This window comes from Lutjanus erythropterus, chromosome 22, assembly GCF_056507025.1.
Source record: "Lutjanus erythropterus isolate fLutEry1 chromosome 22, fLutEry1.hap2, whole genome shotgun sequence".
Taxonomy (NCBI): Eukaryota; Metazoa; Chordata; class Actinopteri; order Lutjaniformes; family Lutjanidae; genus Lutjanus; species Lutjanus erythropterus.
Window position 1 is genome coordinate 27956254 of NC_139338.1, and position 14925 is coordinate 27971178.

The 14925-nt window shown below is 40.1% G+C and overlaps 2 protein-coding genes across 4 annotated transcripts in view; one reads left to right on the forward strand and one right to left on the reverse strand.

Annotated features, from left to right (window-relative positions):
- Window positions 1-2983, reverse strand: part of rab3ip (RAB3A interacting protein (rabin3)) — a 16032-nt gene extending 13049 nt beyond the window's left edge. For all 3 annotated transcript variants that reach the window (XM_084711323.1, XM_084711322.1, XM_084711321.1), the window contains exon 1: window positions 2826-2983. The gene's annotated coding sequence lies outside the window, so the exon portion shown is untranslated. The remainder of the gene's footprint in view (window positions 1-2825) is intronic.
- A 3366-nt stretch (window positions 2984-6349) lies between these two features.
- Window positions 6350-12311, forward strand: proser2 (proline and serine rich 2). The gene is made up of 3 exons (XM_084711381.1): window positions 6350-6560; window positions 9703-10021; window positions 10241-12311. Exons 1-3 carry the CDS (start codon window positions 6483-6485, stop codon window positions 11725-11727), a joined length of 1884 nt encoding a protein of 627 aa, XP_084567507.1. The 5' UTR covers window positions 6350-6482; the 3' UTR covers window positions 11728-12311.
- Window positions 12312-14925: the final 2614 nt, after the last annotated feature.

The window sequence follows — 14925 nt, forward strand, 5'->3', positions numbered from 1 at the left end:
AGAGCCCGCGGTAACCTGACACGCAGAGGGATACTGGGTATGGATCCAGTTACTCCGGACTGGCCACCTGATAAAGGCTCATCCTGTGTGTTTACAACAGGCGGCCATACATGATCTGAAACGACGACTCAACCAGAGAGCTGAACTGACGTGGAAACAGTCACGAAAATAATAATTATTAACGATATAATTAATAGCCGTGTCACACAGATCATGACGCAGCTCACATGAGTGATCAGCTGTTTCCTCTTTCCTGATGAAAACAACATCTCCATGTGATGGATGAGACGGGATTCATCTACCCGACCGACACTGCTGGTCACAAACTGAACAGACAGACATCATACTGTGTGCTACTTTAGAGTTTTGATTTACAAATGAAGAAAACAATCGTTCTGATCTCTTTCTGGCTTAAATTTCTGTCAATGTCTCTACTGTCTACTTTCAACTAAAGCCACAAAATGTCCCAAAATTAAAAAATATATATAGCCTATAGAAATTAGGGATTCAAGACACTGGATATCTGCAGATATTTTCAAACTCTGATGTATGCACTAATTTTTCCCCCTCCTAATTAATCTGTTAATTGAACATGTTATGCCTACTCTGATAGAGATGGGCCACTGGTAGATGCAGACCTTTTGAGGCATTTTTCAATAAAAAATGTCCAAATTCTCTGATTTCAGCTTCTCATATCTGAATGTTTTCTGGTTTCTTTACTCCTCTCTGACAGTAAACTGAATATCTTTGGAGTTGTGGACAAAACAGGATATTTGAGGACGTCGTCTTGGGCTTTGGGAAAAACTCATCAACATTTTTCACCATTTCCTAACAGTTTATAGACAAATCAATTTATTGATTAATTGAGAACATAATCGTCAGATTAATTGTCAATTAAAGTAATCGTTATGTGCAGCCTTATGTCAGTATTAGATGATAAAGATCAGAGTCTGGAACTGAACCCTTGGTCAACTTTTCTTAGATTTTTTTCTCAGGCATTTTTTCTCTTAATTTTGTTGGTTTTATTTTGGCAAAAACCTTTTATCTCTGTTTGTATTTAGACAGCATTAAACACTGAAATACTATATTAAATAGTGAAAATAGTCATTAGTAGTGTCCTTAATACAATATATTTTAAATACATCTATTTATTGTTATCAAAGTGTTTATAATTGAGGCATTTAATGTCATGTACCTCTGTGAAAGACATATTGCTCGATATTTTAAGATATCTGTATTCATATCGTGATGATAGATAGATAGATAGATAGATAGATAGATAGATAGATAGATAGATAGGAAAATCAAGGTATCCAGTAGATAAATATTAGACATAAAATAAGACACAGAGGAATACAAGAATAAAAACATAACAATAAAACAAGAATAAAACCTCTACAGAGAGCAGTCACTAGTATGTGTGCAAATGGAGACAGACCGTGCAAATGTAAGGTGATTAAAAGGTAAAAACATTGCAAAAATAATAAAATTATTGATAATATAAAATAAACTACAGACTGAATGTAAATATATGCAGCTAGGTAGTCAGCAAATTATAATCTAGAAACAGAGTTACTAAAGGTACTAAATGTATTTATTTCGGTGAAATCTGACACTGAGCTTCGCAGAAGAACTGCAGCGTTTGCAACAAATAACGTTAGTAACGTTAACTCAGTTTACACTGACAACAGCCTCTCTGTTCATTCACATGATGTCCTGCTAAAACGCTAGCTGCACACAGCCTGCTGAAGCTCATTATAATGTTTGTATCCGTATGCTAACGGGCTGAATCAGACCTCGAGTTGAGTTAGTATCCTCGTATGACTCAAACATTACGGACAGGCTGCGTTTTTAGGCACGAATGATGCACCTGTTTCACTGACAGCTAGCCACACTGGGTTAGCCGCTGCTAGCATGTGTTAGCAACATGCTAACGAGTGTTATCTGACACTGCACGCCTGAAAGATGCATGAAAGCAGCATCTTCACTGTGTGTCAGTTCAGGTTTCGTTGCTAAATCGAGCTAACGATGCATTTACATTAGATTAGCTAACGTTAGGTAGCATCGCATTCATTCAGACGCGAGGTTAACGCTAGCGTTTATGTTAGCTGTGACATTAATGTTAGAGTGACGGGAATAAACCGATTAATAATGAGAAAACGGTGGGAAAACAACGCTCTATTTTAAAAAGCTCAATACATCTCCGTTATTCGCATGCTGGGGGATTACTGATGAGGGGGTAACCCTGCTTCCATTATCGGCCGGTCGTGTCTAGACGGGGACCCTAGATTTGTGGGACTCTCGCGATATTTGTACAAGTTGTTTCGCCACCGAGCCAATTCCAATAACTACTTTGGTTTCATACTGCGAAAACGCAACGGATACGACTGCCTTAGATGATGGACAAAAAAAACCCTTTGGTTTGGGTTTCAGAAAAATTCATATTTGTATTACGATTATATCTCTCGCGAGATCTTTCGCAGGTCTCGAGTTCCCTTCTTTACACGACCGCCGCCGCACAAAGCCGTTCATGACTAGCTAATTTCACTACTATGACAAGCAATAGCGGGATGTATCGTTAATAAATTTATTTAAATAACGAAATGCATGCAAAACACTGGGAGAGTGTGTGTGGTCGCTTCAGGTGGTGAGGCAGAGGAGAAATAGTGAGACAGACGGTTCAGTGTCCGATAATGGGCGCATCCAACGTAATGGTGCATTTGCATGAAGCTACGCTAGCTAGCGGACTGAGCAAGTTCCCTGCAACTTAGCTAATAATGCTAATAACAACATAAGCGTTAATAACACGTTATTTCTGAACTCACCGGGCCTCTGTGTGGACAGCAGCCGAGTCTTTCGGTTCTTCTCTCGGTAACGTGCCGAGGTAACCCTTCAAACAAACAAGCGGACACACCGGAGCGGTTGTTGACGCAGACCGGAGCAGGTTACTCCAACTGACAGGAGGTGCGTTCATGGAACACTGGGAAATAGGAAATGTTTCCTCGCATTCTTTTTTTGCCCGCAAGCCAAGTAAATTAGACTGTTATATGTAAAACAACGGCGCCAGGGATAGTATTCAGTTCCTTTACGGTACTAATACCCCATCGTGAAAATAGTTGATTTCTGGGGCTGATACCGATATTAGGGGGTCAAATAATTCAATAGTCAATAAAATGTTTTATAACTGTCATACAGAAGAAACATAAACAAATTAATAAATTGATTCATGTGGAATTTTCCATGTAAGTAAATCTGAATGGACAGCTGTTCTCTTCTCAGTATAATAGATCACTTATGACTTGTTACTCATTGACAAAGTCGACATGTAATTGAACTTTTTCCTCCTCAGGAGTCGTTATTGGTTCTGTGGTGACTGACCTGCGATCAACATTCATCTGTATGACATTTCAGATTACTGTTATTGTTGTTGTTGTTGTTGTTATTGTTGTTGTCGTCTGCTATATTGGCATCAATCTGAGAATTTTTCCCCACTAAAATCAGTATCAGCATTGAACAAAATCCACAGTCCAGTTCTGTGAGGATAGATTCAAAAGTTGATCTGCAGCTAATGAGAGGCTTTAACTGTTTGACAAATCAAATTCAGTGGACATCTTTATCAGTCATTTTAGTACAAAATTACCTCCTAAAGTTAGTGTTCCTCCACTGCAGCTCAGTAAGGAAACAGTGTCCAGACAAACACACAGTCTGTCCACAGTGAGAGTGAATGAGGTTCCAGGCTGCAGCCAGCAGGGTGCGCCCAAAACAAAGAAATCATCACTGTGAAGTTTTTAAAAACATAGACAAATATTTAAATACAGTCTCTGATATGTTTATGTCTTTAAGGATGCACATGATAATACTTGTGGTATTTCTGATCATGCTCATTAAACAAATAAGAGTTATAACATTTATCTCTCATCCTCAGCATTATTGTTGTTTTAGGTTGTTTATGTGTACTATTGTTGTATATACTGTTGTTTACATATTTTCACACATCTCTTATTTCTGTTTTTTTCTATATAGCTACAATATTAATGTTGCGCATTAAAATTAAGAATTCACCTGTGTGAACTGTATAGAATATATTTTTCCTTGGATATTGCAGTTGTCCATGTTGTGATCTTGATAATATTTTAATTAACTGAGTTACTCTCGTTCTGTTATAGTTACATAGTTAATTTTAATAGAGTGTGAGATGGATATATACACAAAAGATAAAACTGCTGACAGAATAAAGTATAGGTATTGAGGTATGTAGTCTGGTGTTAAATCTGTATATGTGTAACAGTGTTCATGGATAAAAACTTCTAAAGCACCACCAAGAAATGAAGATTATATTGTGAAGTCATATTTTGAACTGCAATGAAGACAGCATGTTAAATTAAAATAGAATATCTGCAATAACTGACTTGTTTGTATTTACTCAAAGCTCTCTCTGAATTTGTTACACAAATAAAAATGATCACTCAAGGACAGGTAGAGTTGTGGAAATATTTCAGGATGAAAAAAAATCTTCTGGGTCAAAGTAAAACTCAAATGTCCCACTGTTCCCGAACCCATCCCAGTGAAACTCTGAGGTAGGTGCGAGTGGGATAATTTTCCACTGTGTCACTGAAGTCACCTCCCAGCAAACACACCTGAATGACAACACGCACACACACGCGCACACACACACGCGCACACACCCTCCTGAAAGCAGTGGGCGGGGTTTCCTCGTGGTTTTAAGTGGTGCGTAACGCGCCGCCGTGGTGTCATTACGCACACGGAGCTCTGCAAGGAGGAGCGCGACAACTGGACTTTTTATTAAGAAAGAATCTGTTAGAGCGGAGTCAGAGATAAATTTTGTCTGAAGGAAAGAACTCTGATGAGTTTAGGATGACCGACCTGTGGAGTTCTGGGGTGAGTTGATGTATAAAAAACATTCTGACAATTTTAATTTTACTAGCATTTTTTTGCAGTTGTGAAGTGGATTATGAGACCTGTATTTACTTTAATTAATGAAAAGTCACTATAATATTTTTATGATTATCTCCTATAGTACATTTATGTCACAGTAAGAATATGAAAAATACACAGAACATGTTTTTGTAAAATATAAAAAGTAGATAGTAGCAGAAGTATTCAGAAGTACAGTGCAATATCATATTATGTGTGACAATATTTATTAAACCTGTAAAAACAGACGTGTAATCAATTTAAATTTAAATTAACACAACTGAATTTACAGAAGTCACTTTCTAAGATTTCTAAAGGTGTGACCTTTCAAAATAAAACAGTCATTATCAAATTTCTGAGCTCTGATTTTTTACCATCTGAAATTGTTTGCAGCCCAAAAACTATTCAGTATTTTGCAAGAAAATAGAAAAGACAAATGTCTTAAAACACATAATATTATCTCATAATAAAAACAAGTACATTTTGCAGGTTTGAATGTCATATATACATTGTTTTATACAGTTATCACACAACTAACAAGTATTTCTAGATGAGTTAATGAGTTTCTCGGAGCATTAAGCATTTCTGTTCCTCCAACTGATTTACTCAGGTTAGTCCAACTAATTCTATGGTAATGAGTTGGCCCAACATGATTTAATCAACTAGGTTAAACCAAAGAATAACCTTTGAGGTGTTCATCTTGGAAACCAAGATGAACCAAAATGGGTCAAAAAAATTTATGAAACATGGAGAAAGTTTAAACATTTTGGATCTTATATTTGTACCTATGTAAAAATACTTAGAGGGGGGGAAATGCTGGTTTTGGTTCAAATGAACCCAAGAACTTCAGATTTTTAGGTTTAATTCATGGACCAACAGAAATGTGAAGATGCTGTAATTTGGTTAATAAAATAAACACTAACACTGGGTCAAAACAAACCATGTTGACCCTGAACGCCCCAATTTGGTGCGTGTATACTCAGTGGTTTTTACTTGTTTTTTTACATCTTATATACAATGATAAAGTATTTTCCTTGTCAGCTCAGTTTTGACTTTTGGCTCCAAACCTCAACGAGGAACTTTTTTCTATTTTTTTTTCCTTATGAAGTCTTTAATCAGAAGGAATGTGTTCAGTGGTTTCGGCTGCAGGAGCTTGTTCTGCAGATACCTGTTCCAGGTTAACTGGTCCATCAGGTGTTTGTCTCGCCGCCGTGATGCTGAGTTGTAAAATCTGAGAGCAGAGGTGGAAAGTAACTGAGTATATTTCCTCATTCTGAGATATTACTTGGGAAATATTGGACTTTTCAGTAGGTCAGTTTCAGTATCTTTTATTACCCTTTGACCCTGATTTGACGTCTTCCTGCGTTCACTTAAATGTCAGCTGAAGCCAGCTCGGTCGTCTTGTTTGACGTCTCGTCCCCTGTCCTCTCTGTGTCTCCAGGCTCTTGTTGAACAGAAGATTAGATGAGCGAGACCGGATGTGATTCTCATTTTGTCGCAGTGTCGCCCAGGAACACAGATGCCAGCTGACCTCTGACCCTCGCATCATGGACCTCCGTCTGCAGGCCAACCCTCAGCTCCACTACGGGGTCAACGGAGGTGCTGCACGAAACTCCAGGCCGGGCGTAAGTATTTGAAAACTGCTGGAGTTAAATGACATTTGACTTAAACATCAGACTTGAGATCTTGTTGTATATGTCGATTCTTGATTGAGCTGTAATTCACACATGAATCTGGTCAACTATAACATGTAACATGCTTTTAGAAAAATCTTTCTTTCTTAATATCAGCAATTAGCCCAGAGCAGATCGAACGGGCAGGAAGTCAGACACAGAAAAGGCAGGGAGAATCTGGTTAAGTTTCAAAATAAAAGTGCAATAAAAGTGCAGACTGACGATAGCAGTCTGATCTATTCTATTTTTGTGTTAGTAGACTGAGAGCAAAGAAAAACCAAGAGTCAAACTCTTTGTATGTGTTCACACACCAATTCAGATTCAGATTCTAAACTTGACCAAATTGAGAGTGACAATTAAAAAAACATAATGCAACTAAGTTCAAAAATAAAAAATCAACAATGACTTTAGTTTCCACACAGGATGTAAATCCCCTATATTTTACGGATGAAAATTGTGTGTGACCTATTCAACCACCAGAACCTTATCTCTGCACAGGTTTACTTTGGACGGAGCCACGCTAGCTGTTTCCTCCTGCTTCCAGTCTTTATGCTGAGCTAAGCTAACCATCTGCTGGCTATAGCTTCAGGTTTAACAAAAATCTTGACACATAAGCAAATAACTGTTTCCAAAAACTGTCAGACTACTTCGAAAAGTTTCTTTTAGATAATTATCAATGACAATAATAAAGTAAATAAAGCTGATTTATAGGTCATTGTTGGAGTGTGATTGCTGCTATATATCCTGATTCCTAAAGGCCTAATTACACGTAATTTGCTCTGTCACCTGGACTATAGAATAGTCTTGTTCTATTGTTCTGTTAAACACAGTAAACACACTCAGCGTATCAGATGAACAGCTGATAATTCACCCTGACTGAAGCTCTGTGCTGTGTTTACACAATGCACCCAGTCATCATCACCGACGCTGAGAAATTACACCTGCTCAACAACTTAAATCCCTTCACATGCCTCGGGGATGACACGCATTATCAACGCACAACACAGCCGAACCGGTTAAGCTGCAGTTTTCTAGGTCCTGAGCTGCTTTGCGACAATAGACATAATTCACTGCAGCTGAAACCAGCACATCAGTGTTTATCTCGTATTGGTTTCAGTTGGGTGTTGCTGCAGGTGTCTTTGTGTGTCTGTATGTGTAAAGCAAAACAATCGGCTCTCAGTTACCTTGTTGTGGCACTTTTCATAATGCTCATGTCAGCAGCGAGCCCTGTTTGCCGTGCCAACCACGAGCTGAAGGTCATCACCTTGAAATAGCTCAAATAAGCGGCTTCCTTCAGTCCAGTGGCTGCAGGGTAACTGTACTACGATCAAAACACCTCACCGTCAAACACTCTGTTGTCCAGGTGCTGTAACTGTAAAGAAAACAAAATGTTATTTAACATTTGCCTTAAAATAAAAAAAAAGTTGTCTCAATCTGCACAGTAAATTATTGAGTTAAAGGTTCAGCATTTTGGTTAGTGGTCTCATTTGATACTATTTTTATGTCTGTACAGTAAATACCACTGCCACTAGCAGCTGGCTGATTTAGCTTAGCATAGAAACTGGAAACAACAGGAAACAGCTTCTTCGTTTTTCCTCTTATAGATTAAACAAATCTGATATTAACATGTAAACTAGTGAGATTTTGATGTATTGATCAGTGGATTCCAGCCTAGCTGTTTCCCTGTTTTAAGTCTGTATGCTAAGCTAAGCTAAGCCGACTGCTGCCAGTAGCTCCATATTTACCATACAAACGTGACAATGGCATTGACCATCTCATCTAACTTCTGGCAAGAGAGCAAATACTAAGCTGTATAATTCCCAAAATGTCTAAGCAGCCCACTATTGATGATGCATGACGTTATTAGCTTAGCTTAGCATGAAGACTGGAAGCAGAGGGAAACAGCTAGCTTGGCCCTGTCTAAAGGAAACAAAATCTGAAAGCCATCACCTCTAAAACTGACTTCCCAGCTCAAATGGAACACGACATATTTAACACAGTATTTTGTTTGGTTTATCTGTATTTTTAACATTATATATTGATTTCGCTTAACTGGATTTCCACTTAACAAGAGCGCCTTACTGTTTTAATCAGTGAATGGAGTTATGGAGGTGGTTTAATGCTCCAGAAAAAAATAAGATAGAAAATATAGAATGTAACGTGAGTTAAGATTATATTAACTGCTGTTGCCAATGTCAAGAATATACAATAATTCAGAATTTCAATTCAGACTTCAGTCTGTCTTATTTTTTTAAGTCCATTATACATTGTTACAAGGGATAACTTATTCCCTACAGCCATGTGGTTTGGCTTAAATAGGTGCATTTGATCTTTATCAGAACTGAAAGGACCTCAAAGTGGAGCAGCAAAATCAATAGTCACAGAGTGCTGTTACTGGATAGCCCATTGTGTCTTTTTTTTTCAGTGGCAGCACTGTGTGGAGCAGGACAGGTAGCCGTGGAGGTGAAGCACAGATGGGAGGGGAAGTCGACCAACAGAAGAGAGGGGCATTTGAGCTAAATATAGGGTGGGAAAGAAGTTTGGAGGGTTGGGATGCAGGAACAAACAGGCCTGTGTTCACTCTGTACACATGACTACTGTATGAGAAAGTCTTAGCGGATGTTTGCAACCTGGAGTTCAAAGATGATTCAATGATTCTGCACCAGCAAAAAGTAAGAAATTTTAATAGGAAATTAAATCAGGCCAATCATGCCTCTTTTCTCCACTATACCCTGCCGTTTTCACCAAACATTTTTGGTTATCCCGTTTTTATCAGGGTATCAGTCCCAAAGACCAGGATATCATAGAGGTTGTATGCCTCTGAAACATCCTAAAATGCTGGATCAGGGATCGGCGAGTACGTAACTCGTTAAGTTGAAGTTTGCCAAACACATGAGTTAGTCAGCACCCAAAAAATATTTTTAAAAAGTTATACAAGTGTTTAAAAATGTAAACAACAAAGCATAAATCAAACTTCTGTCTCGCTTAACTGATCGGTGGTCTGTATATTGGGAACCCCTGAGGACGGCAAGGCAAGAAAATAATAAAATCACCCCGTGTCAACTAGTTTTCCACTGTGCTTTGGCTTTGGCAGGCAGATAATGCTCTACAGTTTCTGAGCCAGGAGGAGCAGGAGTGTCTCCAGTTCTTTGAGGAGACCATCGACTCGTTGGAGGAGAGTCTGGAGGAGAACGACCGGAGACTCGGGCAGGTGAAGCCCCCCGCAAGCAGCAGCCATCCTATCGAGGTCGATGGACCCGCAACCTCGAGTCCCAAACCAGGTGTCATTGTGACCTCTCCTCTGGCCCTGGCCAGACCTCCCAGTCCCAAAGACCAGGATATCATAGACCTGGTCCGACCAGAACCGGACTTGGTGCAGACCAGAGAGCCAATCTTCAGTCCCACCACTCCAGGTAGTGTACAACAGTTGATTCTTGCATGCTGGTTTGGAGACAGGATTCTGGAAATACTTAAGTTTATCTCTTGGAGTGATAAAGTGCTAAAACCCTCAAATTCCTCCCAATAACTATTGAAGATGTGTCCAAAGTCACTTTAATTGTAACTAAACCCCAGGAGAGGACTGAAACTTGTAGTCTGTCCCAGATTTTCACTTTGCACTTTATTTCTCCCAGATTTTCAGAATATGGCACCGACCCCTGAAAGCCACTTCGAGATAAAGCCAAGACGTGACAGCTTGCCTTCAGAGTACAACCCTCCACTACCAAGTGGCAGCTATGGGCCAACAGACAGCCACTCCTCCTACCACCCTCCAGGCTGTATCCCCACCCCAGTCCTGATTGCCCAGAAGATAGCTGAGAACCAGGCAGGTGGATCCTCTAACATCCTGCCCTCCTCACTCCTACGTCGTTCCAGCCTGGAGTCGGAAAGGCCACCGAGCTACAGCACCGATCCTCCCGTTAAACAGGGTCCTCCTACCTCTGCTAAGCCTACCCGCTTTCCACCTAACATCAGTGTGATCCTCGGCAGCAGTCAGCACCAGAACCAGTCACTGGCTAATGTGAACATCCAGGAGAGACGGGCGCAGATGCTGGCAAATCTAACAGGGTCACATCCTCTGCTGCAGGAAGATCCTCAGCTGGCTGCGGAGCAGAAAGCTCGAAATGTTCCCACACGCAGCATTTCCTTCAAGGACCCCTCACCGGACAAATCCAGGATGGAGGCCCTAACTAAGCTGGGGCTGACCAGGAATCGAGCCATGTCCGGGGGTATGACGCTCCTCGTCACCCCTGACAGGTCCTCTCTGGAGCCTCTCCCAGGTGCAGAAACAAGTCCTGAACCTCTGGAGGTCAGTGTTCCTCCAACAACAGAAACTAGCAACAAATTGCCAGAAGCCAATGTTTCAACACCACGTTCGAGCCAGATAAATGTTGAAAGAAAACCAGAGATACTGCGGACAGATTCCAACAGAAGCAATGAGGAAAGAAACTTCCAACCGAGCCCCTCACCTCCAGCAGTCACACAGAGCAGCTACTATCCACCTCCTCCAGAAAGCAAAGCCCCAATCTCCCCTACGCCTGAGGTCACCTCACTGGGATTTAACAGCTATGGAGGGAAATCTATTGTGATCAACCCATCTGTCTCCTCCAGGAGTGAACCTGCAACCTCACCAACAACCCATGAACCCCAAGTCCTCCCACCTGCGCTGGCTAACCCCACTGAGTTCAATTCCTATGGGGGAAAATCCAAAGTCATGACCCCTGCTCCTGTAGCTGTGACCAGGAGTGACCTTCCTGACATCCTCAGCTCCCATATCGACAAGAGTCAACCCTCTCCCACCAAATTAGAGCCTCAACCGACTGAGTTTAACAGTTATGGAGGAAAGAGCCGAACCATCAACCCCTCTGCCGGGGTAAATCGCCCTTCAAACACTCCGGCAAAGAGTTTCAAAGCTCCAGCTCCGACCCCTGCACCAAGACCTCCTCGGCACTCCTACCACGGCGTTAGTAATCCCCAGCGAGCTTTGTCTCCTGAACACAAAAAGAGGTCCGGTTCCATGTTTCGTCCCCAGAGCATCACTGTACAGTTTTCTGGACGTGGGGCGACAGACGATTCACGCAGGGAGGCCTTGAGGAAACTGGGGCTGCTGAAAGACTCTTGATAAACTCTTTTCTGCAGGCTCCACCTGTCGGGCCTGAATCTCTGGTGTATACCTGCTGATGGAGGTGGTATGCTGGAAGTTTCTCCATTTAGATGAGGTGTGGTTGGACAGAGACCTACTTTTACAAAGGAATGGAGCCAGATCCTTCGATAGACACGCACAGCCAGTTCTCCCTTCCTGGCCATAAAAAACAAGTATGTCACAGTGCAGCTGCTGCACACATGACACTGCTTCAGTGACAAAAAGTCTTGACAGATAAACTGCAAACTACTTTATGTTGCCTCTGATCCAAGACATTGTATACCTCTGCACAAGATATTTTGGAACAAACTGATGCTCTCTTACTACGGGAGACATTTGGTCTCCTGTCTTACCTTTGGTTTTGTTTGATTTTTAAACCCGGGCCTCATTTCTTAAAAACATCTTGTTATTGTCAACAAACCCATGAAAATATCAAAAACAACGTTGTTAGTTAGTCCCCCACTACCTGCCTCGTCTGTGGAACAGCTGAGCTTATTTTCAAACATGTCTAATAGGAAATAATGTGCTTGTTGGGGGCTATTTTCAGCAGTGGATTAATACTCATCATCTACTTTATGTGTATTTGTTTATATGCTAAAGCACAAATTATACTTGATAATTTAACAAAAGCCTTCAGTTAGCTTCTTAAAGGGGCAGAAACCAGTTCTAGAGAACGATCAGTGACTGCTGAGTCTATCAGGTTAGCTATCTAACCTTTGACTGGCCAGTCTTTCATCATAAGATGGATTTTCTAAAGCCTGAAAACAGAGCCGAGAGGAGGGACAGAAGTCTAGTTTCTCTCACACCACTTGAATTACAATATTTTTATAGGTCATTGTGGAACTTTTTTGCCCAGAGATAAGGAGAAAGAGAAAAATTAAGAGAAAATGTATATAAGCGGCTAATTATATGCAATAATTTATCTATAAAAAATACAAAAATCTTTTAATCCATGTTTGAAAAATAAATGAAACAACAAGCTCTCAACACATACTGAGAAAAGACAAAGTTAACTTATATAATTTAACTCTGTCGCTTTCCTTTTAGTAGCTGTCAGCAAAGTGAAACTAATGTTCTTACACGGGCTGTGAAGTCTTTATCACCCCTGTTACATGGGAACCTTTGTTTTGTTTTCACTGGTTTGTTTACCGACTTTGGGCATTTTATTCAGCGGTGAGTTTGTGTGTGTGTGTTTTTCTGTCAGCACTTTGGTTGAAAGTACTTTTTTTCTCTCAAGAGTAATTTTATGGCCTCTGAAATGTCAGTGCTTATTTTATTTAAAATAATCTCCATTGTTTCCATTAAATGTCCTGGAGGAATAATAGTGCACAAGTAAGAGTGAAAAGAGCCTGAAGGTTTTACTGAAAGATGTAAATCTGAGCTGAGCTGGAGGATATTTTTACTCCACGGACAAACCTCCCACACCAAACCACAGACTGTGGAATGGGCTCTGTGGGCAGGACTTTTACTTTTTTTTACTACGCAGAGGGAATACTTAAAAACTGCCCTTTAGGGATGGGCAAGCACATGGCATTGTACAAAACACAAGCACTAAAACCACAGAGTCTAGAAATACATCCTGTGTCACTGATGTGTTCTCATTCCTTTCGAGCTGTTGTCGATAACTTTGCAAGTGTGTTATTTAACTGTTGTAGCAGCATAAAGTGTGTGTGTGTGTGTGTGTGTGTGTGTGTGTGTGTGTGTGTGTGTGTGTGTGTGTGTGTGTGTGTGTGTGTGAGTTTACTGTGTTTTATCCAGACTCCGGCCTCTGTAGTTCACCTACAGTAACTTTTGAAGTATATTTTGTGTCACGCAGAATATTTGTGTGAATATTTGTTTTTGTTTACAGACTCCGGTTCCTCTGTAGTTCAGCTACAGTCATTTTGAAGTATCTAATGGTGCGTACATACAGTTTATAACTACTTCCTGTACATCACAGCCTACTTTATAAGGAAGTGTTTCTGCAGAGTGCACAGATCTGCACAGGTAACAAAGTGCCTCCATGTGTGGTAAATGGGATTATTAGTGGCCGTGTAAAGAGCTGCTGCTTTCTGACTTTTGAAATGTCCATGTTGTATAAACTCTGCTTATATATCTAATGTTGAATGTTTGTCGATCATTAAACAGAAAAAAATGTAACTGCTTTCTAATTGTTTTTCTTTGATTAACTCTGGAATGTAAAGAATGTGCAGGTGCTGATCAATGATTGGCCACGTCTGTGCAATACTTCTGATCAGCCAGACGGTTAGCTTAGCTTAGAAAAAAGACTAGAAACAAAGGGAAACAATTAGCCTGGCTAGTGCTGCTATCTTGGTAACTTTCTCGCTTGATTTAGCAACTTTTTAGACCAACTTAGTCACTTTATTTTTAACTAGAAGAAGTTACTCAGTCAGGTATTTGTAATAAGTGTCTTAGTTCTTTAACTTCAGATGATAATTCAGCTAACAAGTGTTTTTGTTTTTTTTTCCAAAGGATTCATTCTAAGGTTCAAAAAACACAACTCTTATTTTCAGGTGACTATAATTTCTGTCATATTCTGACAAAAAATCCCCCTAAATCTGATCTTTAAGTGCGCAGCCCAGCAGGCAGATATTTCTCAGCTCTTGTTTTAAACTTGTAACAAGGTTTTATATGTTTTTGTTTTTCTGACCTTCACCATATTTCACATTGGACACTTTGTGTGTTGCACAGAAGCAAACTGTCTGGACTGCAGACGGTTACATAAGACTTCAACACAGAGGCTTTCTTTCCTGAAGAGTGCTGCTTGATGAGTGTGTGTGTGTGTGTGTGTGTCAGAGGATGTCTGACATTCTGCTTTACCATTGTTTCTCTTAATGAATGTACATGTATCTTGGGTCTGTCTCTGCCAAGGTTAAAGGAGAAATGCATGAACTTCATTAAAGTCAATCTCAAAATGCATCGATTATCGTTTGATGCAGGGATGGATTTTGGGGCTTGGGGCCTCCACATCTCGTTAACCCCCCTTTTTAATTCTTCTAAAAAAATCAAAGATTCAAATTTATCTACGTTTGAAAAACTTTTTCAAAACTTTCAGAGTCTGAGTTGGGCTTAAAACTCAAAAATCCACTTCAATAAGCTGCCTTGAAAGTTTTGAGTTTTCTAAACTTTTTTGTTTTTATAGTGTATAGATTCTGCATTCAGATATCTATTTATAGA